We start from the raw sequence: 27884 nt of genomic DNA on the forward strand, positions 1-27884 counted from the left end.
AAAAAAGAAACATGTTTTCTCTCTGTGTATATGTGAGGACCTAATTGGGGCAGGTGCATACATATGAGTAAGTGGGAGTATGTAATCAAGGTGGATACTGTTTTCATGTGGCATTTATGTGCACAAGGCAGATGGCACATGGTTCACCCTGGGTCATGTGACCAGGAGAGTAGTAGAAGGGGGCTTGGAATGTAGGAACTGGCAGCATTTGGAATCTCTGTTCAATTGTCCTTCCCATGAGTGCTTGTGTGGAGAGGAGGCATTTTTTTCTCTCCACTCCAAGCTGGATCAGGCCTGTTTCTGACCCTGATCAGCCAATAGTAATTTATTCAATAATAAGTGATCACATATCAACCTAATGCAACAAATGCAGGCATAGTCATGCAGTCTTCTATCTGTATTCTGAAAACAGACAGGAAATTAAAATAACAGATGGTACAGCAGATGTAAAAAGTGCCTCTATTTGAATTTTTCCATGTTTTATTATTCCCACAGTTTAAAATGGCACTGCAGTTATTTCCACAATGTAAACTTTATCATTCCATTATTAGCTCAAATCCAAAGACAGTAAAAATCTTGTGTTACTTTTAATTTTCTCTGTCTGAAGATATGTTTGAATAATATGATATAATCTTTTTTTTTTTTTAAAAAATGCTTCAGGAAGTTGTGGGATTTTGAAGGTGGAAATTTTAAAAACCACAAGATCGATACATATACATATATATAATTTGGTTTTAATTTACATGTCTCAAACAGGGTGGAAAACAAAAGCTTTCCTACCCTGATAAGGCAACTGTGAACTATGATAAATCTCAAGAGAGTCAAAGATTACACAGGTTGAAACAGCAGTAGTTTATCTCCTCTCCCTTTTTCCTTCCAACCCCCCCCCCCTCCTTTCCCTCCCACTAAATAGTACAGAGTCCATCTTCACCATTTCTTCTTGTGCTCATCCATGGAAACTCCCCCAGGTCCTAATGCCACAACAAGCAGCAGGCCACCAATGACAGACATGGTCTGGAAAAAGTCATACTTGAGGAAATCATGAAGGGGGCTGTAGTTGGAGATGTGCCAGAAGGCATTCTGGATCAGGTTGATGATGAAAAGCCAGATGACCAGAGTGAGAGCAGCAAGCTTGGTCTTGAAGCCAATGGCTACCAAAATAATAAGAGCCATGCCAAAAATATCTTGGAAAATCTGGGAAAGGAAAGGACAAATGCAGTATGTTAGCTCCTTACAGTTTCTTGCCTTAATGGCAATTCCCCCCCCCCACTCGCGCAGATCCAAAATATACTAAAGATACAATTTCAGGATTTTAATTTGCACGAAATGTACTAGAACAAGAAAAAATAAAAATATAAAATAAATTGTCACTCTTTATTCTATATTGTGTCCATGCGCACGCACCTGTCTGTCTGTCTGCCTGCCATGATTTACTATAGTTTTACTGTAAATGTTAAGAACGGCAAAGTGTAATGCAGTGGTTCTAAAGAAAAAATAGACCTTGGAAAGAAGGAAAGAAATGCTAATGATGTTTTAGCAAAAGAGCCACAGGATAGGACCAAAATCAGACGGAGTTTAAGTTCTAGAACAACAGTCCGCAACCTTTCCATGAGCCGTGGTGGCACAGTGATTAGAATGCAGTATTGCAGGCTAATTCTGCTGACTGCCAGGAGTTTGATCCTGACCGGCTCAACGTTGACTCAACCTTCCATCCTTCCGACTTGGGTAAAATGAGGACCCAGATTCTTGGGGGCAATATGCTGACTCTGTAAACCGCTTAGAGAGGGCTGTAAAGCACTATGAAGCAGTATATAAGTCTAAGTGCTATGGCCGTTGTTTCCAGCTTGGCAGATTGATTGGGGGGGAGAATGGTTCTGTACGAGCAGCTTATGCAAATGCGTGCACCTGTTTCTCTCAGCCCACTTCTGAATGGGCCATAACCCAATCGTGGGCAGCAGCCCAGGGGTTGAGGACACCTGTTGTAGAAGATTCTTCCATTCCTGTCTTTCATCACTACTGGAATTTGAGCAGCCTGGACTTATAAATCAGTCAGCAGTTGCAATTCCCTGGCTGAGAAGACTTGCTTAAAACTGAAATATCCAATTAATTGTCTGATTTAATCTTGAGGGAGTTAATTCATGAGTAGTACTACAGATAGTCCTTGACTTGACCATAATTGAGCCCCAAATTTCAGTTGCTAAGTGAGTTTTGCTCCATTTCACAATCTTTTTTTGCTACAGTTATTAAAAGTGTCACTGCAGCTATTAAGCAAATCATGTGGTCGTTAAGCAAATCTGGATTTTCCCATTGGCTTTGCTTGTTGGAAGCCATCTGTGAAGGTTACAAATGGTGATCACATGACCCTTGGATGCTGCAAAGATTGTAAATACATGCCATATGCCAAGTGCCCAAATTTTGCTCGTGTGACCATGGGGATGCCGAGGTGGCGCAGTGGTTAGGGTGCAGTACTGCAGGCCACTTCAGCTGACTGCTAGCTGCAGTTCGGCAGTTCAAATCTCACCGGCTCAAGGTCGACTCAGCCTTCCATCCTTCCGAGGTGGGTAAAATGAGGACCCAGACTGTGGGGGCGATATGCTGACTCTGTAAACCGCTTAGAGAGGGCTGAAAGCCCTATGAAGCGGTATATAAGTCTAACTGCTATTGCTATGCTGCAATGGCTGTGTGAAAAATGATCGTGTCACTTTTCAGTGCTGTTGTAACACTGAACGGTCACTAAACAAATGGTTGTAAGTTATGAATTATTACCAGTACAGGTCGTCCTCAAGTTATGATGGCTGTTAGGACCAGGATTGTCCTCACTAAGTGATGTGGTAATAAAGTGTGACATGTGAGCGCATTGCTTAGCAATGGCAAACTAAACAATCCGGATGGTTCTTGTAACCCCACGACATGTGGGTTTTTAAGCAGGAAGCGAAAGGAGTCCCGGTTGAGGGTTGAGTGAAGCTTGGTGTAGGTTGTGCATGAATTGGAAGGTGCTACAACGAGCTATGAGCGCAGGGAAGCCAGGGAAAGAGGATGCGGAGTGCATGTGTGACTGAAAATGCAGGGAAGTCAGGGAAAGATGGTCTTCTCTAGGATGCGTTGGTGTGAGTGCGGGGAGGTCAGGGAAAGTGACCGGGAGGCACACGTGTTTAAGATTAAGATTTAGTTTATTTGTATGCCGCCCTTCTCCGGGAGGGACTCAGGGCGGCGAACAACTCAAAAGGGGAAAAGGGGATACAAACACAATACACGTAATTAAAATACACAAGAGTCATACAGCCATACAAGTCGAGAGGGGAGGGGAACTCATCAACCGCAGGCCTGCCGGCACAGCCAGGTTTTGATGGCTTTCCGGAAGGCCTGGAGAGGGGTGAGGGTCCGAATCTCCGCGGGGAGTTCATTCCAAAGGGCCGGAGCTGCTACAGAGAAGGCCCTCCCCCGGGTGGTAGCCAGATGGCATTGGCTGGTAGACGGAACCCGGAGGAGGCCGACCCTGTGCGATCTAACGGGTCTATGGGAGGTAATTGGCAGCAGGCGGTCTCTCAAGTACCCAGGTCCAATACCATGAAGGGCTTTATAAGTTACGACTAGCACTTTGAAGCGTATCCGGAGACCGATCGGTAGCCAGTACAGCTCGTGGAGGATAGGTGTAACGTGGGTGTACCGAGGTTTAAGTCCAGGGGCCCAGGAAAGGAGGGTGCAAGTGAGTAAAGAGGAAGAAGAGCACAACGGGAGTTTTATCCAAGTAACGACGGATGCTGCGAGTGTCTGAATTTCGTCCACATGATCACCGGGGGTGGGGGGGGGGGGGGAGGATTGCAACTTTGAGGACTGGTTGTTAAGTCCCTTCAGTGCCATCATAACTTTGGCCAGTTGCGAACAAATGATTGTAAACTCCATACTTGTAGAGTGACTACCTGAACAATTCCTTAGACAGAAAATAAAACAAAACGACACGCCACTCACCATGAAAGGACTGAGTTCAAAATGCAGGAGGGTCATGAACATGAGAACAAGGAGTAACCGGCCACCAAGTTGCATGTACTGCCGCGGTGAGATATCGTCCACAGTAGGAACTCCAGCAAACATAGATTTCCCCTCAGAGCGAGATTCTGCAAGTAATAAAAGCAATCCACCCCCAACAGCCAAATTCCTACAAAGAAGAATGGGGGGAGGAAGGGAGGGGCACTCAGTATCATTCTTCAGGCCAGGATAGAAGTATCAAATGTCATAATTTGCATCAAAGTAATACCTGGCACCTAGATTTTCCCTAGTAACCTTTTATGACTTTCTAACCTTATAATGTTTAACTGTGGAGGATTTGATGGTTTTTTTTCTCCCTGTATAGCATATATCACAAAGTAAAACGTATAATTCTGGCCTCGATGGTATAAAGGACCAGAAAGCAGAACGGGGAACCATAACATAACCTTTCACGAGTTTGGTCAATAATCTCCTTAATGTATTGAAGAGTTAAAAGTAAAAAAAAAGGTCAGTTGTAGATACTTTTATTTCTCAGTGTTGACATTCTTTCAATAGGCAGGGGCTCGTAGAAACAAATTTAATTCAAGAGTGCTACATGGAGAATATTGAAACAGAAACAGAATTTAGGTAGGCACTTCTAGAGTAAAAATCACAAGGCAGTTGGATCAAGTTCCTCTCGGTTACTGAGTTGTGTATAGCAATAGCAATAGCAGTTAGACTTATATACCGCTTCATAGGGCTTTCAGCCCTCTCTAAGCGGTTTACAGAGTCAGCATATTGCCCCCAACAACAATCCGGGTCCTCATTTTACCCACCTCGGAAGGATGGAAGGCTGAGTCAACCCTGAGCCGGTGAGATTTGAACAGCCGAACTGCAGAACTGCAGTCAGCTGAAGTAGCCTGCAATGCTGCATTTAACCACTGCGCCACCTTGGCTCTTGGCTCTATCACTAAACTGCTCTCTTGGGGTTAGACCAACCTAGCTCTCTCATTTATTCCACAGTAATTTATTTCTATCACCAGCCTGGCAATAAAGCTCTTCTCAGACATAAATGTAAACACACAAAATGTTTACATTAATTAAAATTAACACCCTTGCTTTATAAGAATACAGGGAATTTTTGCCAAAATATCTAGCCAGTTTTCCTTGGGAAGACAGAACAGATAGGGCCTTGGGGCTTCACTTACCTCATTAAGAACTTGAGGTCCCATAAAATACTGTAGACAATTGTCTGAAAAACAAACAGATGTTGGGATATAGTAACTATATGGACACCAATTACCATTTTGGCTGAATTTTTGCAGGACTTCATTTTATTCACTTTTGAAAACCATTCCTCCTTGTCAAAGTACCACTGTGCATGTTAACTGGACACATTCATACAACTAAATCTGTGATTTAGGCTTGGTTCTTTCATCTTCGGCTGGGGTCTCAGTCCTCCTTGGAATGGGCTAATAAACTGGCATCTCCCTATTTTTTTCTAAATGATCAGAAACACAGTAACTCAATCAAAAGGAGTTGGGAGAGCTACTCCTTAAATAATCCAGCAGCAATGGGAGATAACTGAGTGGGAAGTTTCCAATTTGTAGCCATCTTAAATGAGGAGAAGTGATAGCTAAGCATGGTTTAATTCCTCCATTTAGGTTCAGATAGTAGAACCTGGGTTCCCAAACTGCTGGTGAAATACCATTATACTATGCTTTTCTTTTTTACAAAATAAAATTTAAATATATTAATTATGAAAGTGTTGAAATACAAAGAGTATGAAAAATTAAATTGAATGCAAAGAAAGCAGAAAAAAGATGACACAAAAATACTGTTTAAATTAAAAATCAAAGAAATCATAGTGAGAAAGAAAAAGTGGGTTGCATCTTCCCCTTCTCTTCCCTTTTTGCTGCCAACTATTAAGACTTTGTTTAGATATTTGATATCTTATCTATATCAAACACTAGCCACTTTTTAAAGTTTCCGTTTAAATCCTAGAAAAAAGGTATTCAACATTTAAGTCTGCCTTGCTCTGTAAAAGTATCTGTAAACATATATTGTAAATATATAATGGCAATTTTGCCATTGCAGCATATTTTCCAATATTAGTATCCCAATCCAATATCATAACCAAGATATCTATTTTCCAATATTGTGGTAAGCTTATTCTTGCTGCAGTTAATATGTATCTTGCTAAATACCGGTAGTTTTTATTTATGTTTATTAGGATTATGCTTAGGCTGTTTTTACTATTTTTTTCACGCAGTTCTTTTCAATACTTTGCGAGATTTTTTGCATGACTATCTCAGGTTACAAAATGATATTTTGTATTATGGCATATCCAACATTTGTGGGTTTTTTGCTTTATCTATTTTGGCAATCACTGGCAATGTTATAGACCACCTGTAAAACGTTTTATGTCAACTTTCCCTTAAACTGTTTCCCCAACATTTCTGACATTACTTTATTGTTTCTCACATAATAAATCTGTGATGAAAGTAGAAATAACTCAGAATAATGTGGTAACAATCACAAGAATCATGAAAAAACATTCTGTATTCATTCTCCCCCTAAAATACCCAGAAGCTCTAGAGAAAAAAAACATTGTCAATTGACTATTTAATATGTACTAACCAAAGCTACTTGTTAACTTTATTTAGGTTTCTAATAATAATTATACAAATAGCTGTAATATTTTAGATTTTCACAATACATATAGAAGTCTGCATGAGTCCCGTATATATTAAACTGTAATGTGATTATAGAACTAAATCCTGTGAATGAATTGCACCACACATTCCGGCTGTGGGATTTGGATATTATTCTGTGTAATTTTCAACTTACCTGCATAAAAATAATTCCAAATAAGCCAAAACATGCATAAGGAACAAACTTTCTTGCTAGGACAAACACACACCCAGCTAAAAGAGAAAAAAAAGAGTAACTTTGGTAACAGGAAACTAATATTCTGTGAAATTAAAAAACAGAAACTACCTCTCTTACGGTTCTTTCCAATATTTAGCTTTAAATAGCTTAATATTTTTTTGCTTTCAAAAATCTACAAATAATTCATTTTCTCATGTTGATTTTGTTTCATATGGACTGAACCATCTACAGGCAGTCCTCACCTTACAACACTATTGGGATAACTTCCTTTGCTAAGGGATGTCATGGTTTAGTGAGTCACAACTGATTTTGCTACCTTTTTTTTACTGTGGTCGTTAAGTGAATCACACGGTTGCTGGGACATTGCAACCATCATAAATACATGAAGGTTGCCAAGCACCCAAATTGTGATCACATGACCAAGGGGACACCACAACAGTTTTAAGCCTGAGGACCAGTTGTAAGTCACCTTTTTCAACACCATCATAACTTTGAATGGTCATTAAACAGTTGTAAAACAAGGACTGGTTGTATTACATGTAGTAAGTGCACGCAGACAAACTTAAGCTTAGCAGGGGCCCTTTTTTGACTTCTATTTTTTAGATGACATTAGAGACTATTATAGCAGCACCTTCCTGATCTAGAAAACTATATAATCAGTACTTAAGTACTAATCGGTCTGGCTCTGATTAAGACTTGAAAGAGGTGCATTGGATAAGTCGACTATACTAGAAAAAACATATTAGAAGGCAAAGGCAAACTGCTCCTACAACAGCATGGATCCAGTTACATCTGACTCAAGGAAATGTTGGCCTCTTTTGCTATCTTGGTTTTTTTCTGGCTAAAATTTCAAGAATAAATGTGGAGTTATCCTTAGTTTATTAACCTACAAACATACCCAGTTTTTTTAAACTGGACTCTGCTTCCAAGAAACTCAAGGCAACTTAAGTTAATCCACCTTTCTGCAATAAGATTCATGCTGGAGGACAGATCTGAAGTTCAATTAAAGTTTTGTTCTCATACTTTGGAGTATGCTTTAATTCAGTGGTCTCCAACCTTGGCAACTTTAAGACCTGTGGACTTCAACTCCCAGAGTTCCTCAGCCAGCTTTGCTGGCTGAGGAACTCTGGGAGTTGAAGTCCACAGGTCTTAAAGTTGCCAAGATTGGAGACCACTGCTAATTCACTCTGTGGTACTAAATGTGAACAATACAGATCATCCTTAACAAACATTCATTCAATGACCACTAACGGTAGCTCTGAACAAATGGTAGTTATGTCCAGTCCTCAAGGTATGATCATTGCAGTACCCCTGTGGTCACATGATCAAAATTCAGGCATTTGGAAGAAGGAGGAGCCACATCACGATGTCACAATGTGCGGTCTCGATACTCCGAGACCGCCGTTGACACTTTTGCCGCTGGATGGTCCATTGAAACCTAAACTGTCCCGTAGAGACGGTGATCAGGAAGACAAAGCCTTGCTGGTCTCAGGGACATCGCAAAGTCCCTGATCGACCCAAGGGAAGCGCTTCAAGCTGGCAGTAAACAGGCAGCCCCCAGGCTGATGAAATCGGGACGCTCCGGAAGGAAGTGAAAAGAGAAAGTGAGTCCATCTGGTGAGGTATTTTTTTCTATTTTGCTAAAAACTGCCCAAAGAAATGTTTCTTTAAAGCCAAATTAGATCCTTAAGCAAAAGAACTGAGCGGCGAAAATAACCCTAATTGGATTGCTGTGGAAAGTTTTTTTTTTCTTTGTAACTATTCTTTGTGGATTGAAATGCTCGCAACGTTTTTCATCTCTCCTCTTAAAGTGAACGGATTGATTTTTTTTCTTCTGCTTTTTGTTGCTTTATTTTTTGACTTGTGGATTAAAATCTTCCTTCTTATTTTAACAATTCTTCCTATTACTTGTTACTAAATCTCACTAAAAGAAATATAAAGAACTTTGTTTCCTATAAGACAGAGATAAAAATTAGAAGGTGAAAAATTAGCAGACTGCCACTCGGAGGTCAGAGGCTGGGGGTTTTGAAACAACGTATCTCTTTTCATTCCTTATTTGACTTCACTAACTTTGTAGCTGAAGGGTTTGCAACTTGTTTACAGAAACTGATAAAGAACCAAGGGCACAAATTGTTTTCACAGGTGCCTCTGAGAATTATTTTGGCAGGGGAAAGAAATGGGGGGGGGACAATAGAACCCTTCTCTTTTGAAGAGCATAAAAGAACTTGTGTTCAAGTCAATCTAAAATAAAAAATAAGAGGCCTGGAAGGCTAGAGTGGCAGTTGCTATTTGTTTTGTTTTCTTTTTCTTTCTTTCTTTTTTTTTGGAAACATGGATCAATATTCAGATGAGGAAACCTTAAAATTCCAAAATATCTTGGCTGGAAGTCTAAATCTATTAGAAGGATATGGGAGAATTGAGAAGAAGTTGGAAAGACTAGTCTTCCTCACAGAAAAAGATGATGGGGTTGGAGCCCCAAAAATTAAAGGGGAGAATGAAGATATAGAAGATAAAGATGACAATAGATGAATTTTTTAATGGAGCAAATGTGGGTGAAAGTGGAAAGAAGGGAATATGGAAAGGGAATTTGACGAATTGGAGCTCTACTCCAGATTCCAGGACACAGAACAAAAAAAAATACTAATGATGATAGACATAAGAAGAGAATTTTTTTCAGAAGCAAGATTGACAACCAAAGACAAGCTAATTTTAGTAGCAACTGGTGGGCATCGAGATTATCTGAGAGACCCTTCAAGCAACAAAGTGCGGAGAGAAGTCTATAAAAACCTTATAAAGGAGATAAAAAGAAGACTGACACCACAATTGGCAAGAGAGATGAGACTGTTTTGTTACTGGAAAGATACAGGTTGACAATCAAAGTTGATAATAAAAAATTAGTTGATTTTGGTGATTAATAAGTAGGAATTTTGTAACGTTTAGATTCTTTTAAATTGTTATCAAATGTTTATTCGCTAACAATTAATTAACCATAATAATAATAATAATGAAATGATAATGGATACAGCGTAATGATATATACATGTATTGGCAATCTAGTAAAAGAAATTTGGATATAAATTGTAAATTGTGATTTGGGAAAAAGACCTATAAATTTTATTAACAAATTTTTATTTAGATCTTGTTATAAAGGTGTAAGATTTTGGGGGGGGGGCTCTGATGAGAGGAGATGGGGCATAAATAGTAAATGATTTTTAGCCAATTATAATAACAACAAGGAAATGTCAATGGACATTGTTTAACAATATATACATGCTATGGTATTGGCAAAAGTAACTTGGATATAAATTCTAAACAGTGAGATGGAAAAAAGTGGGGGGAAGGTTTAGAAACTTTATTAATTGACTTTTATTTAAAATATGTTATAAAGGTGTAATGTTATTGGAGTATTTTTTGAAATAGCTAATGAATGCCATTATGTGGTTGTGTCTTTAAGTATGAATGATTTGAGGTAAAAGCACGTTCAAATAATTGTAGTCAAATGAGAATTGTGGTACATTAATAGTAAGATATACAAAGATTTTTGATTTAAAATATATAATCTAATATGAACTATAAGTAATGACTGTGGAAGAAGTGCACGAAAGTTATGTGTAACTAATTGACACACTTTCTACAAGATGTAATGAAGGATGATTCTTTTTTGTGTTTTTGTTCAATTAAAATGAAATAAAAATTCAAAAAAAAATTCAGGCATTTGGCAGCGGACAGGGTTATTTCAACTCCTCCATCTGCGTATCTCCTGCCTCATTTCTGTCCTTTTGGCTGCCCTCCATTCAGATGCCCCCAGTTAACCTTCCCCATCTTGCTCCCTCTGCTGACCAACCACACCTGGCCTGGCCCCTTCATGAGGCAGCTGCTGGCCTCATAAGGCCGCCTTCCCAAGGGGGTTTCCTCACAAGACCTTGGAAGGAAAGCATGGCCAGCAGCTGTCTTGTGAAGAACCAGGCTCTGTGTGTCCCATCAGCACTGGGAGCAAGAAGACTTGAGGGTCAGCTGGGGTGGAGGAGCACAGGGTGGCAGTGAGGGTGACTGCATCTTCATGCTACACTGAGCTGGAGTGGCTGGAACTTCTCATCATTGTGTTGAGCTGTGGTCGCTGCGCTGCTGCGCTGGGGCTTCATGCTTTCTTGCTAGTGGGTAGGCTTTGTCAATGCTGGGCTCATCTCCACACCCCATCAAAGCCTCGCAGGCAAGTTCTCCAGGAACACTTTCAATGTGAACTGTAGAGCGTGCATCGGAAGGGGTCCTTGAGAATCGGCCAGCAAGCTTTGAAAGCTGTTGTCCCTTTCTGAGGCTTTACAGGAGAGAGGCAATGAGACACATCTGGTGTGTGGAGCCCTGGCAGATAGACTGGATGTACACATGGAAATGTGTAATAGATTGAGCCTGCTGAAATGAGGCAAGCCACCAGGAGCTGGGCGGGAGGGGACGAGCGACTGCACTGGAGAAAGATGGCTAAAGGTCAGCTGGGGATGATTGGGATAATTGGCAGAGTAGCAAAAAAGGAACAGATGAAGGAAGATAGGCAGGTGGGAGTTAATTGAAGCAGAGGTGAATGCAGCAGGGCAGAAGTACCCTAACCCTAAAAATGGCATTATTCTGGCTTAATGACTGCAACCAAGAATACTGGAATTATCATCACTAAACAACGCCATCATGTAACATTCAGTCTAAGGACCATTTACACTGAGCAATGAAAATTCGGTTCCACCACAAAACCGCGGACGACAAAATTGCGCTTGACGAAAGCGCGTACGTGACATCATCACAGCGCGACGAAAACATCGCGCTATGATCGATAAATGTAAAAATAAAGCGAAAACCTTACCCTAACCCCCCCAAACCTAACCCTAAACCTAACCCTTAACCTAACCCTAAACCTAACCCTTAACCTAACGCTAAACCTAATCCTAATCCTAACCCTTAACCTAACCCTAACCCTAAACCTAACCCTTACCTTTATGTGAATCGGCTTGCTTTAATTTTATTTTTATTTCAATATTTAATTTTTTTCGTCGCGCTGTGATGACATCAAATGCACGCTTTCGTCGAGCGCGCTTTTGTCGTCTGCGGTTTTGACGGGTCACGGAAAATTCATCCCAGTTAGGGTGGTTAAGCTAGGACTATCTGCATGCATAGTTACAAATTTTCTAGCTAGGACAAGCACACACTAAGTTAAAATAGAAAAAAAGTATGTTTGCTAACAATAAAAGAAATGCACCAACAAAATAAAACACAGAGGGTCTCGTTCTTTTCTCATGTCCAACACTCTATCCATTACCTTAGTGCTTTTTTGAACATTTTAAATGAATTGTGTAAATATTATATTAGAATAAAATACTTATTCATTTTTAGCAAACTGGGTTTTTCTGAATGCAGCCTGAAGGCAGGGGGAGAGTAAATTCATTCCTCTAATTAACTCCTATTCCCAGTACAATTTTCCCAAGCCTTCTAATTTCATCCTATTGACTCACAAATACAGACATGAAAATTCACTAGCAATAAGACAGAACAGTCTAGTTTATATTCAGAGAGATGTTCTTGAACGTACGGTAAGGAAAATACATCCTAAAAAAAAAAAAATCAAACAATTGAAATCTAGCCCCAATTTCTGCATCAAATTCTATGGAGGACCCTACCTCACTGTCAGTGTTCTTCCTAACCCACCAAAGAGAAGTTCTTACCCAGCTGTCCACACATATTGATTAAGACAAAAAGTGTGCCTACGAGTAGGCCGCTTCCCCAAGATATGTTGATGTAGTCCCGCTGCTCATTCCATTGGAACCACATCCTGATGCCATCTTCCAAAAATGTGCTGATTAGGCAGAGGTGAGCCAGATGAGGTAGTACATGCTTTGTCACGCGCAAGAACTAGAATAATAGGGGAGAGGGGAATAGCATTAGAGAGCCATAAGAAAAGAAGTTAAATTTTAACAACAACAGTTGGTCAAGGGATTTTTGGATATTTGAGCATTAAAAAGCAGCTACACTTGCTTCGTTTATAGATGCAGAAAATACAGTTTTACTCTTGGTGCAAAGGTCACTTAGCATTAAGATTAGAAAAAGGTCACAATACCTCAACTTTAACTAAAGCTAAGCTACCAACCACTCTGGTTTTTTTATTATTTCACCTGAATAAGGTTTTGTCCCTTCTAATATGTGTACTTAAAATGAGGTGATGAAACAGAGTACAAGTGAATAGAAGCAAGATCAAAATCTACTGATGGTGTTTTGGCTCATTTTCACAGTCAGCAAGATGATGATAATGATGATATTTCTTTATTAAATTTAGCATCTACCTGACTCCTAGAGATATTGGATGGTTAAAAATTGTTACAAATATTTAGAATAAGAAACCAACACAACACAAAAAGAAACAAAGATTACAGAGAGATCAAATTTGGAGGGAAAGGAAAAAAAAGCAGATCCTCCTGAGCTAGCCGCCAGATCTGAAATATCAGTGGGGTGGAGGTAATTTAAATCTAAAGGGGGAGGGGGAAATTCATTACAGAGTGCAGGTGCGACTCCCAGGTGCCAATAGATGGCATTATTTAATTGAAGGAACCCAGAGCCTCTCAACTCTGCCAGATTGGATTGGCCTGGCAAATACTGTGGGAGTCAGACCAGAGGTGGGTTCCTACCGGTTCGCATCTATTCGGTAGAACCGGTTCGTCAAATCTACCAAACCGGTTAGAAGAGGTTCCACCAGTGGACCCGGAAAGCAGGCCACACCTACAGAAGAGCTTCCAAAATTGTTTGAAACCCACCACTGGTCCTTGGATATGATTATTCTACACTATCATGCTCCTATTTATAAAACTCAGTGCCTCTGTGAAAGGTAAGGATGACTACTGCGTTTGTGGTGCAATCAGAACATTGCGTGTGTTGAAGTTGTTTTAACGCAAACCAAAGATGCCTTTTAAAAAACAAGTTTACATCATATTCTTATGCATGCCAGGGCTGTGTGTGGGGTCATTTAAGGTGGTTTTGACAAGTGTCGTCGGTATCTTCATATCCGGTCACATGGGCAGCAAGCCACTCCCATCCGGTCACATGGGCGGCAAGCCACTCCCACAAAGGAGGCCACACCCACAGAGTAGGTTCGAACAATTTTTGAAACCCACCACTGAGTCAGACCATCTCTCTTCTCTATGGATTTTAATCGCCATCGAGTTGAATGATCACAACTAAAATGATCACAACTAAAAACTAAAACAAGCAAAACCCTCTGGCTGATTTTTGCTATTTCTTTTTCATTCTGTTTCAGTATTTCCTTCCTATGAAATATGAGCATTAATGTACTGTTAGTTTTAGAGCTAAATGAAATTCTGCATGCTGGTTTATAGTATTGAATTAGTATCGTTAAAGTGTAATAACTCAGATTCAGATCTGTAGTTGTATGTGCAGATTGGGTCAGTATATAAGACACAAGATGCAATATATAATTGGCTCTAATTCGGAGTATTATATTGTGCTTAGATCTAGTTGATAGACATGTATATCCAATACAAAAAAGCATGTAGGTCCTGGAAGCTTAACCTTTGGAATCGATGGCTGTCTAATTAACAATTAGATATTTAAGTCTTGATTTTCTTTTCATTGATTTCTAAGTCCATTTTTTTCAGATTATCGGCTTCCAATTACTGATTAATGTGGTCTGTTTTGTTCTATCAAGGATCTTAAATGTTCTTCAATAATTATCCATAATGTGAGTATGAACTCTGTGTAGAATAGTTTTAATAGCACTATAAATATCTTTGTGCATGGTATTTGGCATCTGCCTTGGTGAGCAGAAATCATGAAGGATATTTATACTTTAATGCTTTCCTCTAATTAACGAACCATTTGTCCTACTTTAGGAAGTCTTTTTCCCCCTCAAAAAATAATATATTTAGCTGTGCCTTCCAATCAGACAGTTTTGTTTTAATCTAGCTCTAATTCTGACTCAAAATAAATGGCTTATTTTGACATCTGTTATCCAGCGAAATCAGACTGTGTGGACATACAACATTGAGGTAGGAAATAATTAGATTTCAAATAGGTTGGTCTAGTTGATATTGCTTTATTTAAAAATCTATTTCCCTAGAAGCCAACTATTTACTTTAAACAGCGATCTGCAGGGTCTGATCAAAGGATTGAATATATTCACTTATCTGTGATTTATCTAAAACTAGTTATGTAACCTGTGGGCTCCTATCCAGAATCCAGACCGCAACTTTTTTTTTTCAGTTCTTAGTCAGCAGTACTAACTATATTGCTGGTAACATACTTATTCATTAATTTGCCTTTTTACTGAGTTTCCAAGATTTTCAGTTGACTATAAACTAAGCTTTATAGTAAGCAAAGGAAACTTCAACATTTATCAGTATAATAAAAAGTGAATTCACATAATAAAGGATGCATGTCATTTCCATTTTTAAACCATACAATTCCTGAACTGATGCCACTGGTGTTTTTTTTTTTAAATCCAAGGTTTCAAAAATGGATCATCCATAATTGCTTTAAAAGAAGATGAAAAAGTATAAGACAGTTTATATTTCTGGACCACTGAGAATTGTTCTTCTTAACATGTTCCTCTATCTTTATGTTGTTATTCAGTGTCAGATTTATATGAACGTCTCCATACACAAAGTACTCCTCCTTTGACTGCTTTTATAATATTTGAAAGCAATGAACTCATGTATGTGCGCCAGAAGAGGAATAGGTGACGGCGTGTGTGCCAGGCAACATGGCTCCGTGTGCCACTTTGGCCACGCATGCCATAGGTTCGACATCATGGGTATAACATACTCTCTGGCCAACACAAAGTGGACATGCAGATACAACTTTCTGCATTTGCCATTTTAAGGCAGAGATGGGAAATCTGCAGCTCCAGAGCCATATATAGTCCTTAACTTTTGAAGAAACCATGTCTGTTCAAAACCAAGAGCAGTTTCTTGACTTCTTGAAATGGGCAATTATAATCTAATATCTACAATAGGCAGATTATACTCGTTTGAAACATACATTTTCCCTATTCACTATTGTGATGTGGTTTCATTTTTTATTTTGCAGCCATAAAATGTTCTGTTACCTCATTCTGTAAAGGTAGTCCTTATATTACAATCATCTGTTTAGTAACCATTCAAAGTTACAATGGCACTGAAAAAAGTGACATGACCAGTTTTCACACTTAGACCGTCGCAACATCCTCATGGTGGCATGATCAAAATTCAGGTGCTTTATAACTGGCATGTATTTATGACAGTTGCACTGTCTTGGGGTCATGTGATCACCAGTTGTAATAACCTTCCCAGCTGACTTCTGACAAGCAAAGTCAGTGGGGGAAGCCAGATTCACTTAACAACCACATGATTCACTTAACAACTGCAATGATTCACTTAACAATTGCAATGATTCACTTAACTGTGGCAAAAAAGATCATAAAATGTGGCACAACTCACAACTACCTTGGTTTGTTGTTAGTTGCAAAGTCGTGTGTAACCCATTGAGATCCCATGGACAACCTTCCTCCAGGCCTTCCTGTCCTCTACCATCCCCCGGAGTCCATTTAAGCTCACGCCGACTGTTTCAGTGATCCCATCCAGCTACCTCATTCCCTGTTGTCCCCTTCTTCTTTTCTTCCTCAATCTTTCCCAACATTAGGCTCTTCTCCAGTGAGTCCTTCCTTATCATTTGATGGCCAAAGTATTTGAGTTTCACCTTCAGGATCTGGCCTTCTAAAGAGCAGTCAGGGTTGATCTCCTCTAGGACTGACCAGTTTGATCACCTTGCAATCCAAGGGACTCACAGGAATCTTCTCCAGCACCATAGTTCAAAGGCCTCAATCCTTTGATGCTCAGCCTTCCTTATGGTCCAACCTTCACAGCCATCCATTGCAACTGGGAAAACCATCGCCTTGACTATACGCACTTCTGTTGGCAGGGCGATGTCTCTGCTTTTTAGTATGCTGCCTAGATTTGCCATAGCTTTCATCCCCAGGAGCAAGCGTCTTTTAATTTCTCGGCTGTAGTCCTCATCTGCGGTGATCTTGGAGCCCAGGAAAATAAAATCTGTCACTACCTTCATTTCTTCCCCATCAATTTGCCAGGAATTGAGAGGGCTGGATGCCATGATTTCTTAATGTTGAGTTTCAAGCCAACTTTTGCACTCTCCTCCTTCACCCACATCAAAAATCTCTTTAGTTCCTCTTCACTTTCTGCCGTGGTATCATCTGCATATCTGAGGTTGTTGATATTTCTCCCGGCAATCTTAATTCCAATTTGTGATTCATCTAGCCTCGCCTTTCTCATGATGTGCTCTGCATATAAGTTAAATAGGCAGGGTGACAGTATACAGCCTTGCTGGAATCCTTTCCCAATTTTGAACCAATCAGTGGTTCTGTGTCCAGTTCTCACTGTTGCTTTTTGACCCGCATATAGGTTTCTCAAGAGACAAATAAGATGGTCTGGTACTCTCATCTCTTTAAGAACTTGCCACAATTTGTTGTGCTCCACACAATCAAAGGCTTTCGCATAGTCAATGAAGCAAACTGTATGGTTTTTCTGGAACTCTCTAGCTTTTTCCATGATCCAGCGTATTTTGGCAATTTGATCTCTAGTTCCTCTAGCATCCATTATTTAGGAAAAATATAAATCTATGCATCGGTCAACTGAGACACAGAATGGAGTGTCAGTATGGATCATGGGCACTTAGATGAAAGATGGGTCTTCAATTTACAACCAGAACCGAGCCCAGAATTACGGTCATTAAGTCAGGCCAAACATTAAGCAGGTCATCATGTGTCCAACCCAATTTCATAATTATTTTTAGGTGGTCATTAAGCAAATCACCGTGATTAGATGACACCACGTTCATTAAGCGAACCCACTGTCTACAATGGGAAATCAGAAGTAAACACCAGTTTCTAGCAAAACAAAAATCATTCATTTTGATTGTATGACCATGGGATACGGCTAACAACCATATATGGTAGATGCAGGCCAGTTGCCAAGTACTTAATGTGCAATCAGGTGACCGGGGGAAGAGGTGTTTTCAAATCTGGATTGTAAATACTTTTTTGGGTTTGTTGTAACTTTGGATGCTCACTAAGCAACTGGCTATATGTCGAGGAATACCTGTACTGTACTTATATACTAATCTTGCATTCACATTGTGTATGCTTATTTTTTAAAGAAAGGCCTATATTATATGTTTTAAAATAACATAGGAAACTTGTAATTGTTCATATTCAAAATGTGCTGATTGCCAGGAGACTGCAAGGCAGGACATAGCACGCTTTGTTCCTGCTGCTGAGTAAATGAATCTGTCTTCCTAGCTAGGTTCACTGCAAAGATTAAGAGAACAACTCTTTCATTATGGAAAGACCTTATGTGTATATCTATAAAGATATCTTTAATGATATCTTTAAAAAAAAAACTACTGAGAGTAGATTTATATATCTAATTTAAAGTAGACCGATTTCTATAAACATTAGTACAGTGTTTCTCAACCTTGGTGACTTTAAGTCCTATGGAATTCAACTCCCAGAATCCCCCAGCCAGCATAGCTTAAAGTACTTAAAGTCACCAAGGTTGAGAAACACTGCATTAGTATCACATTCTTTATTTGCGGATTCTTCTGGAATGTGCGGGTTTGGAATGGCGACCGGGCTTTTTCGCTCCACACTAACTTGGCGAAAAAGCACCGGGAAGCCTCCAAACGGACCGCAAAAACCGTTGGAAACAGTTCCTGGGAGAGCCCAAGAGCTGCGGAACCCATAGGACCTGCTGAAATCCGGAGGCTCGCATTTTCGTTACAGCGGCGGCCCGGGTTGTCCAGCTGTGTGAGGACGGCGGCGGCGGTGCGCGGCGGCGATAGCGGCGCGCGGGCGTTCGGAGCCTCCCCTACCATCATTTTACCATCTCTTGATTTCTGGAAGCCCTTGGTGCTGCTGGTGAGCCCCCTGGCCACCTATCTGCTGGCCCCTGGTCCTGTTAGTCGTCCCAGAGCAGCGGAACAGCAGCTGCTGAAGTTGGAAGGAAAACGTGGAGGAACGCAGGGAGGGAAATGGCGGCGCCAAACAGCTGACTCACAGCATTACATCTGTACATCCTCCTTTCTGGCCAGCCTGTTGACTTCGCTGGAGCTGAGTGATTGTGACTGTGACTGTGAGCCTTGGTGACTAGCGAGCTGAGAGGGGTTAATTTTCTAACTTAGTTCACTTTAAAGAAGGGGGCTGTCGGAGGCTGCATTGAATCTACGGATTGAATGGTTGTGTGTGCTACCGCCCTAGACGCCCCCCCCCTCGGATTTATCTCTGCTTACTTTACTATCTGTTACCTACTTTATTATTCATCATCTGCTGTTTTATTGTATATCATCGTTGCAACCCCCTCCGGACTTTGCTCCCTGCTCATTTAACCATTAGGAGGAGTAGGATTGTGGCTTAACTGGCAGGGAGCGATAGAGGATGGCGGCTGCAGTGACGAGGACTGAGCCCCGAAAACACCAGCAATTTTCCCTCCATCTGCAAGAGCGGCACAAGTCAGCCTTGAACTCTGGTCTCCTACATTGTGGCCCTTATCTATCTTTGGAAAAGAGACCTTTGAATATACAGCCCACTAACCTCCACCAGTGGGGTAAGACTACATGGTTGCCGTTCATGAACTTTGGAGCTTTGCATTTAATCTTGCTTGTACACAGCCACCTTATATATTATGTACTTTTGACTTGGTGGCTAAGGACATTTCCCCAGGACATAAGAAGGGAGAGGAGCAGGCCACCGCTTCCTCCACAGTTTCCATATTACTATATATTATAACTGCGCAATTTTAAATAGTATGTTGAGTGTATGGGAGTTGGCTGGAATTGAATGAATGGCCCACTTTTAGTAATTGTTACCTTTGTATTTATATGTTTTAATATTTTACGTGGGAACTGTTAGTGTGGATAACTGAGAATGTGTGACTCGGAGGACCTGCTGGGGAAGGCGGGGGGTACCGGGGTGGTTGGGGGGACCATGGACATGGGAGTGGGTCGGAGCATAGCGGTCGTGACAGGGAGAGGCAGATATGGTGGGGACCTTAGGGCTGGCCATTACCGGGGAAGGAGGGTTCGCTACATCACAGAGATCCCTCCTTCCGGCCCTAGGAGTCCCACTCCAAGACCAGATGGCGCGAGTAGTCAGGACCCTGGTCTCAGGCTGTTGTCGCTAAATGCCAGGTCTGTTGTTCACAAAGCTCCCCTCGTCCGGGACTTAATTGTTGACGAGAGGGCAGACCTGGCATGTATTACTGAAACCTGGCTGGGCACAGAAGGAGGAGTCCCCCTTGTAGAGATGTGCCCAGAGGGATTTCAGGTGCTTCATCAGCCGAGAGCCCAGGGAAGGGGTGGCGGTGTGGCCATTGTAATCCGGGAGTCTCTGTTACCTCGTAGGGTCCCTGCTCCGGAGCTTGTCGGGTGTGAGTCTCTGCTGATAAAGTTGGACCTCAAGGGTCAAGTGGGTTTGCTGCTAACGTACCTGCCTCCCAACTGCGTTGCAGCATCCCTCCCCTCGCTCCTCGAGTCAGTAGCCGAGCTGGCAGTTGAGTTCCCCAGGCTTATAGTTCTGGGGGATTTCAACCTGCCATCGCTCGGTGAACGCTCTGATGGGGCGCAGGAGTTCATGGCTTCCATGACAGCCATGGGCTTGACCCAAGTAATTCGGGGCCCAACCCACGCAGCGGGTCACATGCTCGACCTCGTATTCCTCTCGGAGCAGTGGATGTGTGATCTTGGTCTGAGGGGTAATGAGATCCTACCCCTGTCGTGGTCAGACCACTGCCTACTGAGGCTTGACTTCCGGAGGCCAAACCCCCACCGTAGGGAGGAGGAACCGACCAGATGGTTCCGCCCCAGGCGACTTATGGACCCGTTGAGGTTCCAGACGGAGCTTGGGGTTATTCCTGATACTCTCGCCCACAGTTCGGCGGAGACTCTGGCTGCCGCCTGGTACTCGGCGGCGTCAGAGTCTCTCGACCGGATTGCGCCACTACGGCCCCTCCGGGTCAGTGGATCCCGGAGACCTCCCTGGTTTACCGAGGAGCTCCGGGAGAAGAAACGCCGGAGGAGGTGCCTAGAGCACCAGTGGAGGTCCGATGGGTCCGAGGCGAACCGAGCACTCTTAACTACCTGCACCAAGGACTATGTCCGAGCACTAAGAACTGCAAAAAGATCATATATTTCAGCCTTGGTTGCGTCCGCCGAGTCACGCCCAGCCGCCCTGTTTAGGATAACCCGCTCCCTCCTCAATAGGAGGGATGCGGGAGACCCCTTGCAGGGTAGGGCTGAGGATTATGCTCAATTCTTGGCGGACAAAGTAGCTCGGTTTCGATCGGACTTGGACTCCACCGCAGTAGATCCAGCTGAGACACAGGAGGATCACTTGCCACACCAGCTCTGGGTTGAGTTCCAGGACGTTGCCTCTGGGGATGTGGACAGGGCCATTCGAGCTGTAAGTGCCTCCACTTGTATTCTGGACCCGTGTCCCTCCTGGCTGGTTGCCAACAGCAGGGAGGTGACACATGGCTGGATCCAGGCGGTTGTCACCGCCTCCCTTCGGGAGGGGCACTTCCCCGCCGTACTTAAAACGGCGGTGGTGAGACCCCTCCTGAAGAAACCATCGTTAGATCCAGCCATTTTAAACAACTTTCGTCCTGTCTCCAACCTTCCCTTTATCGGGAAGGTTGTTGAGAAGGTGGTGGCCTTTCAGCTCCAACGGGCCTTGGAGGAAGCTAGCTATCTTGACCCCTTCCAGTCCGGCTTCAGACCTGGTTACAGCACAGAAACCGCTTTGGTCGCATTGACCGATGATCTCTGGAGGGCCAGAGATGGAGGCTATGCGTCCATCCTGGTTCTCCTTGACCTCTCAGCGGCTTTCGATACCATCGACCATGGTATCCTTCTGCGACGACTGCGGGAGGTGGGAGTGGGAGGCACTGTTTTGCGGTGGTTCTCCTCCTACCTCTCGGACAGGTCGCAGTCGGTGTTGGTCGGGGGGCAGAGATCGTCCCTGAGGCCCCTAACGTGTGGGGTGCCACAGGGTTCGGTCTTATCCCCCCTACTATTTAACATATACATGAAACCGCTGGGCGAGATCATTCGGAGGCACGGGATAAAATACCACCAATATGCGGACGATACGCAATTGTATCTGTCCGCCCCGTGCCAACTCAATGAAGCGGTGGACGTGATGAACCGGGGTCTGGAGGCCGTTAAGAACTGGATGAGTGCTAACAAACTGGTACTCAACCCGGACAAGACCGAGTGGCTGTTGTGCTTCCCCCCCAATAATTTGGCTAATATACCAACGCTTAGGCTGGGGGGTCAAATTTTATACCCCTCAGATAGGGTCCGCAACTTAGGAGTCCTCCTGGACCCACAGCTGACTTTTGATCACCAGCTGTCAGCTGTGACCAGGGGGGCATTTGCCCAGGTTCGCCTGGTCCGCCAGTTGCGGCCCTACCTAGACCGGGGGGCTCTCACAACAGTCACTCGAGCCCTTGTGATCTCTAGACTGGAATACTGCAATGGGCTCTACATGGGGTTGCCCTTGAAGTGCATCCGGCGACTGCAGCTAGTCCAGAATGCAGCCGCGCGAGTGATAGTGGGCGCACCGCGGTTCGCCCACGTTACACCTGTCCTCCGCGAGCTGCACTGGCTACCTGTTGGTCTCCAGGTGCGCTTCAGGGTACTGATGACCATCTTTAAAGCACTCCATGGTAGTGGATCTGAGTACTTGAGAGACCGCCTTCTGCCGATTACTTCCCTAAATCGACCAATTAGATCGCACAGACTGGGCCTCCTCCGAATCCCATCTGCCAGTCAATGCCGACTGGCGACCACACGGAGGAGAGCCTTTTCTGTTGCTGCTCCGACCCTGTGGAACGAGCTCCCCATGGAGATCCGTACCCTCACCACTATCCAGACCTTCCGCGCAGCCCTCAAGATCTGGCTCTCCCAGCAGGCCTGGGGATAGGCTTCCAATTCACCCGCCCGAGTGTTTGATTGTTGAATGAAAGTTGTGTTTTATTATCTTTTCTTTGTTCACATATTGTTTTGTTTTTGACCTTGCACACCCCCCCCCCTGTGGTTGTAAGCCGCCCTGAGTCCCCTCAGGGAAAAGGGCGGCATATAAATCCCAATAAACCTAAACCTAAACCTAAGAACTGAAACCACCTTACATGGCTCCATATTCATAATCATTTACGTAAATAACCATCCCAGTCTATGCCTACATGTACAATTTACCTTCCCTTGCCCACTGTAATTAAAGCATGGAAAAGCACAGTGCGTGCTTTCACTGAGCACACTATAAATTAGATTTATGAAATAACCTGCAATTGTGGTGTATGGAATTCCTTCTGCACAGATGAATTTAGTATTGCCTAAATGCAGAAGACCTGGATAGATGATCCTGATGCAGCTTGAACTCAATCTGGTGGTGGCAGCTCCTTTGATGTACTCATAACATATACATCTGTGCACATGTGCACTTTCAAGTCAGTATTATTCCTGGTGATTGCTTAGACTAGTCCTCGCAGTTGGCAAGCTTCTAAGTGGTTTGCCATTGCCTTTCCCCCAGGGCTGAGAGCGTGTGACCGGCCCAAGGTCACCCCAGCTGGCTTTGTGCCCGAGGCAGAACTAGAATTTACAGTTTTCCTGTATCTAGCCTGATGTCATAGTGACTACACCAAAATGGCTCTCACGCATATCATGAAGGCCATAAAAAAAAGAGAAAAACCAGACCGATTAGATCCCACAGATTAGGCCTCCTCCGAATTCCATCTGCCGGCCAGTGTCGATTGGCGACTACTCGGAGGAGAGCCTTCTCTGTGGCTGCTCCGACCCTCTGGAACGAGCTCCCCGTGGAGATTCGGACCCTCACCACCCTCCAGGCCTTCCGCAAAGCCCTTAAAACCTGGCTGTTCCGACAGGCCTGGGGCTAAAGGGCTTCTGCCCCCTCTTCTCGAATGGTATGGTTGTTGTGTTTTTTTAAATTATGTATTGTTTTATGTTGTGTCAAATTGTCTGTATCCCCCTTTCCTTTGAGTTGTGAGCCGCCCTGAGTCCCCTCAGGGAAAAGGGCGGCATACAAATGAAATAAAACTCAAACTCAAAAACTCAAAACTCAAACTCAGAATGAACAATATAAGGATATATTGCTTTAACGTAAGATGCTCTGTAGTTCTTAAATGTCACAGAACCAGTTTTCTGAACACAAGACTGCAACTCTTTGACAGCATCAGTTAGTTTCAGCACTGAATTTCATAACCATTTGAAACAAAATCCCTAAATAAGGCACCGAGTGCATGCCGTGCAAAATCTCAACATCTCTCTCAAGAGAGGGCAAATTCATAGGCTAGGCCAGGGCTCACCAACCTTTCGGACCACTAAAATCATAATTTTAAATCCCGAAAATCACTAACATGATTTTTAAAAAAAAGATAAATAGTATTTAGTGCAATATAAAAAATGCAAATAATTTTTCCGCGGACCACCAATGGTCCACACGGATCACCAGTTGATGACCACTGAGCTAGACCACAAGAGCTGGCAAGGAGTCACCCTAACAGCTGGCTAGCAGAGCTGGATGAGGTACAAGCCAGAAGGTTTCACCTCCGTTGCGCATGTAGCTTTAGGAAGGCAGCAATTTTTCCCAAGTCCCCGTTGCATCAGACTTTTATCAATGTTCTGCCTTACACTGCAGTTGTTAGGTAACCAAGATAATGTGCCTAACACCCTTTGAAATCTCATTTTGGAATAATTTTATTTTTCTTTAAAAGTTTTGTATGGCTACTCACCTTATTAGTTCCCGCCAATAAAACCCACTAACTACAAAGTTATAACCCATAAAAACAAAAACCCAAACGTCTCGGTCACCCCCTTGAGGTGCCCCACAATCAGCTGTAGATATCTCATCCCAGGCTCCGGGTAAAATGCCAGGGCTTGATGGGCTCCGGGAAGGCTAAAATGGTGGGGGCTGCTGAATCATGGAGGGAGGGTGATCTGTAAGCAGGGCTGGGTTCCTGCCAGTTCTAACCTCTTCTATAGAAGAGGTTCCACAAATCTACAGTGCCGTTTAGAACCGGTTCCAGCTCCCTCCCCCCCGCCCGTCCGCACATCATCAAGATGAAGAGTGAGAGGAGGAACTCTGGGAGTTGAAGTCCACAAGTCTTAAAGCTGTTAAGTTTGAACACCCCTGGGTTTTTTTTTCTAAAGGGTTAGGGGGTGCAAGGGTCTTGTAACTTGACAGCTTTAAGACTTGTGTGCTTCAAATGCCAGAGTTTCTGAGCCAACATTTTGGTTGCTAAGCAAGAGCGTTGTTAAGTGAGTTTCACCACATTTTACAAGTTGGCCACGCCCACCCAGTCACATGGCCGGCAAGCCACTCCCACAAAGCAGGCCACACCTACAGAAGAGGTTCTAAAAAATTTGAAACCCACCACTGTCTGTAAGGTAAGGTAAGGACTATGGAAAAGGACTATGCTTCTGAGGTCCCACTGTATGGCAAGATTTCAGGGAAGAGACTTGGAGAGACCGCGAGTTACAGTCCTGCTTTAGTCATGGAAGTCAGCCGGGGTGACTTTGGGCCGGTCATCTCAGTCCAACCGCCTTACAAGGACGTTGCTGTGGAGGCCAACTGGAGGAGGAATGCGTGTTTTATCACTTTTGAGTTATTGAGAAATTAGTAAACGGACCTGTCCTATCTGATCTGGTAGGACGGGCATATATACTCTCAAGAGAGGAAAGAACCAAGTGTGCTCTGTAGGGCTTTAAAGGTGTGAACCAGCTCCTTAAAATCACACCTGGAAGGAAACAGTGGAGACTGTCAGGCGGCAAAGCATTGAGGGGGGACTCGATCGTGACCAGCGGGTGAACTTGTTCTCAGGCTTTCTGTTAAGGCAGATGTCTCCAATAAGACCTGTGGACTTCAACTCCCAGAGTTCATCAGCCAACTTTGCTGTTGAAGTCCACAGGTCTTAAAGTTGCCAAGGTTGGAGACCCCTGATCTAGACCACTGTTTCTCAACCTCAGCAGCTTTATGTTTTGTGGATTTCAGCTCCCAGAATTCCCCAGCCACCATGCTGACTGAGGAATTCTGGGAATTGAAGTCCACAAAACATAAACGGGCTGAGAGGTTGAGAAACACTGATTATAGACTCTTCTCATTTATGTTCAGCATCCCAATTTCTATGCCAGATGGCTGATTTTCAAATATTATTGCCTAAACTAGAAGGCGCTTCCACACAATATAGGCTCCTGTGGCTACCAGTTGCAAAACAGCGTATACCTATTTTGCACTCCCCAGTCTCCTAAGGCAGTGGTCTCCAACCTTGGCAACTTTAAGACCTGTGGACTTCAAATCCCAGAGTTCCTCAGCCAGCTTTGAAATGTCAAAACATGGTTGAAATAAACAAATTTATATATAGCCCCGCAACACAAAGAGAGATGTTGTATATAGCCACATTTAGAGAAAACCAGAAATATTCATAGAAATACCAAGCACATGTATTTTGATCTCCTAATCAAATTTTGTATTAATTGATATCTATTCTACCAAGTTATTTTTTTAATTAATTTTTTTAATCTAACACCTCTTTAACATATGAACAAATTTCAACCATAGAGCTTTGGTTCTCTCTATATAGACCACATGTCTATAGTCTATGGCAGTGTTTCTCAACCTTGGCAACTTGAAGATGTCTGGACTTCAACTCCCAGAATTCCCCAGCCAGCATTCGCTGGCTGGTGAATTCTGGGAGTTGAAGTCCGGACATCTTCAAGTGGCCAAGGTTGAGAAACACTGGCTTAGAGGATGCTGGCTGGGGAATTCTGGTAGTTGAAGTCCAGACATCTTCAAGTGGCCAAGGTTGAGAAACACTGGCTTAGAGGATGCTGGCTGGGGAATTCTGGTAGTTGAAGTCCAGACATCTTCAAGTGGCCAAGGTTGAGAAACACTGGCTTAGAGGATGCTGGCTGGGGAATTCTGGGAGTTGAAGTCCAGACATCTTCAAGTTGCCAAGGTTGAGAAACACTGGTCTATGGCAATTCACAGTTAGCAACAGGCTCCTCATCAGTTTGTAAGTGTGACATAATGGCATTATGTGGTCCTTGATAAAAATATTGGGTGCACTAAATAGGGTAGATTTATTTCCAATCTAGCATTATAAAAATGTATGTAATGAAAATAACCAATTAAGCTTTGCTGGCTGAGGAATTCTGGGAGTTGAAGTCCACAAGTCTTAAAGTTGCCAAGGTTGGAGATCACTGTGTTAAGGCACCCAGAAACTCCACACCTGCACCTGCCTCACTGAGAGAAGTTAACGACCTGTGGACTCCAGGAAGGCAGGGGGGGGAGGGGGGAGGCGGATAAGAGGTGTGAGGGGAAAAAATTCACCTTTCCTCCTCCCGAAAATTAAAAAAAAAGTGGGGGGGGGGGACGACAGGAGACTTAAAAGGCAGGAACTCTCCATGAGGGATTCGCGCCTCAATGGCCCAAGATCGTCTCTCGTTCTCGTTATGTCCCTCGGCGCCGCTTCCATCCCCGCTGCCGGCAAAGCATGGGCACACCGCGGCCCGTCACTGTCGAGGCGGGCAAGAAGCGAACGGGGAGGGTCGGCGAAATGGGCGTGACGATGCACCAACTCCCCCCCACCCCTACTCCCGAGGAAAGATGGTACGGCTCCCCTCGCTGGCTCGTTCGCGGAAAGGAGTAGGTCGGGCCAGACCATTCAAAGCTCGGGGGTGGGGGGGGTGGGGGGGGAGGTTCTCACCTGATCAGCGACATCTTCGGCGGCCCCCATTAAATCGCCGTTAGGCGCCATTGCGGGAAAGGCGCGCGCGACCCCAGGTTACCCACGCGGGCTTCAGTCCCCTTTTGGGTCTCTTCGCTGAAGGGCTCCGCGAGAAAGTGGGAGGGGACAGCGCGCGAACCAATCACACACCCCAGGGGCCCTTGCTTGTGCCCGCCCCTTTCCGGACCA

General features: G+C 43.4%; 1 protein-coding gene across 2 annotated transcripts; it reads right to left on the reverse strand.

Moving 5' to 3' along the window:
- Positions 1-458: 458 nt before the first annotated feature.
- Positions 459-27812, reverse strand: LOC116504395 (surfeit locus protein 4-like). 2 transcript variants are annotated; one of them, XM_032211386.1, is made up of 6 exons: positions 27675-27812; positions 12564-12750; positions 6817-6893; positions 5175-5218; positions 3970-4156; positions 459-1194 (listed from the first exon to the last, which is right to left on the reverse strand). In XM_032211386.1, the coding sequence occupies exons 1-6, from the start codon at positions 27723-27725 to the stop codon at positions 928-930; spliced, it is 813 nt and encodes a 270-aa protein (XP_032067277.1). In that variant the 5' UTR covers positions 27726-27812; the 3' UTR covers positions 459-927. The 2 variants fall into 2 exon arrangements, with proteins under 2 accessions (XP_032067277.1, XP_032067278.1); XM_032211387.1 differs by lacking the exon at positions 12564-12750 and having other exon boundaries at positions 27675-27724.
- Positions 27813-27884: the final 72 nt, after the last annotated feature.

This window comes from Thamnophis elegans, chromosome 2, assembly GCF_009769535.1.
Source record: "Thamnophis elegans isolate rThaEle1 chromosome 2, rThaEle1.pri, whole genome shotgun sequence".
Classification (NCBI taxonomy): Eukaryota; Metazoa; Chordata; class Lepidosauria; order Squamata; family Colubridae; genus Thamnophis; species Thamnophis elegans.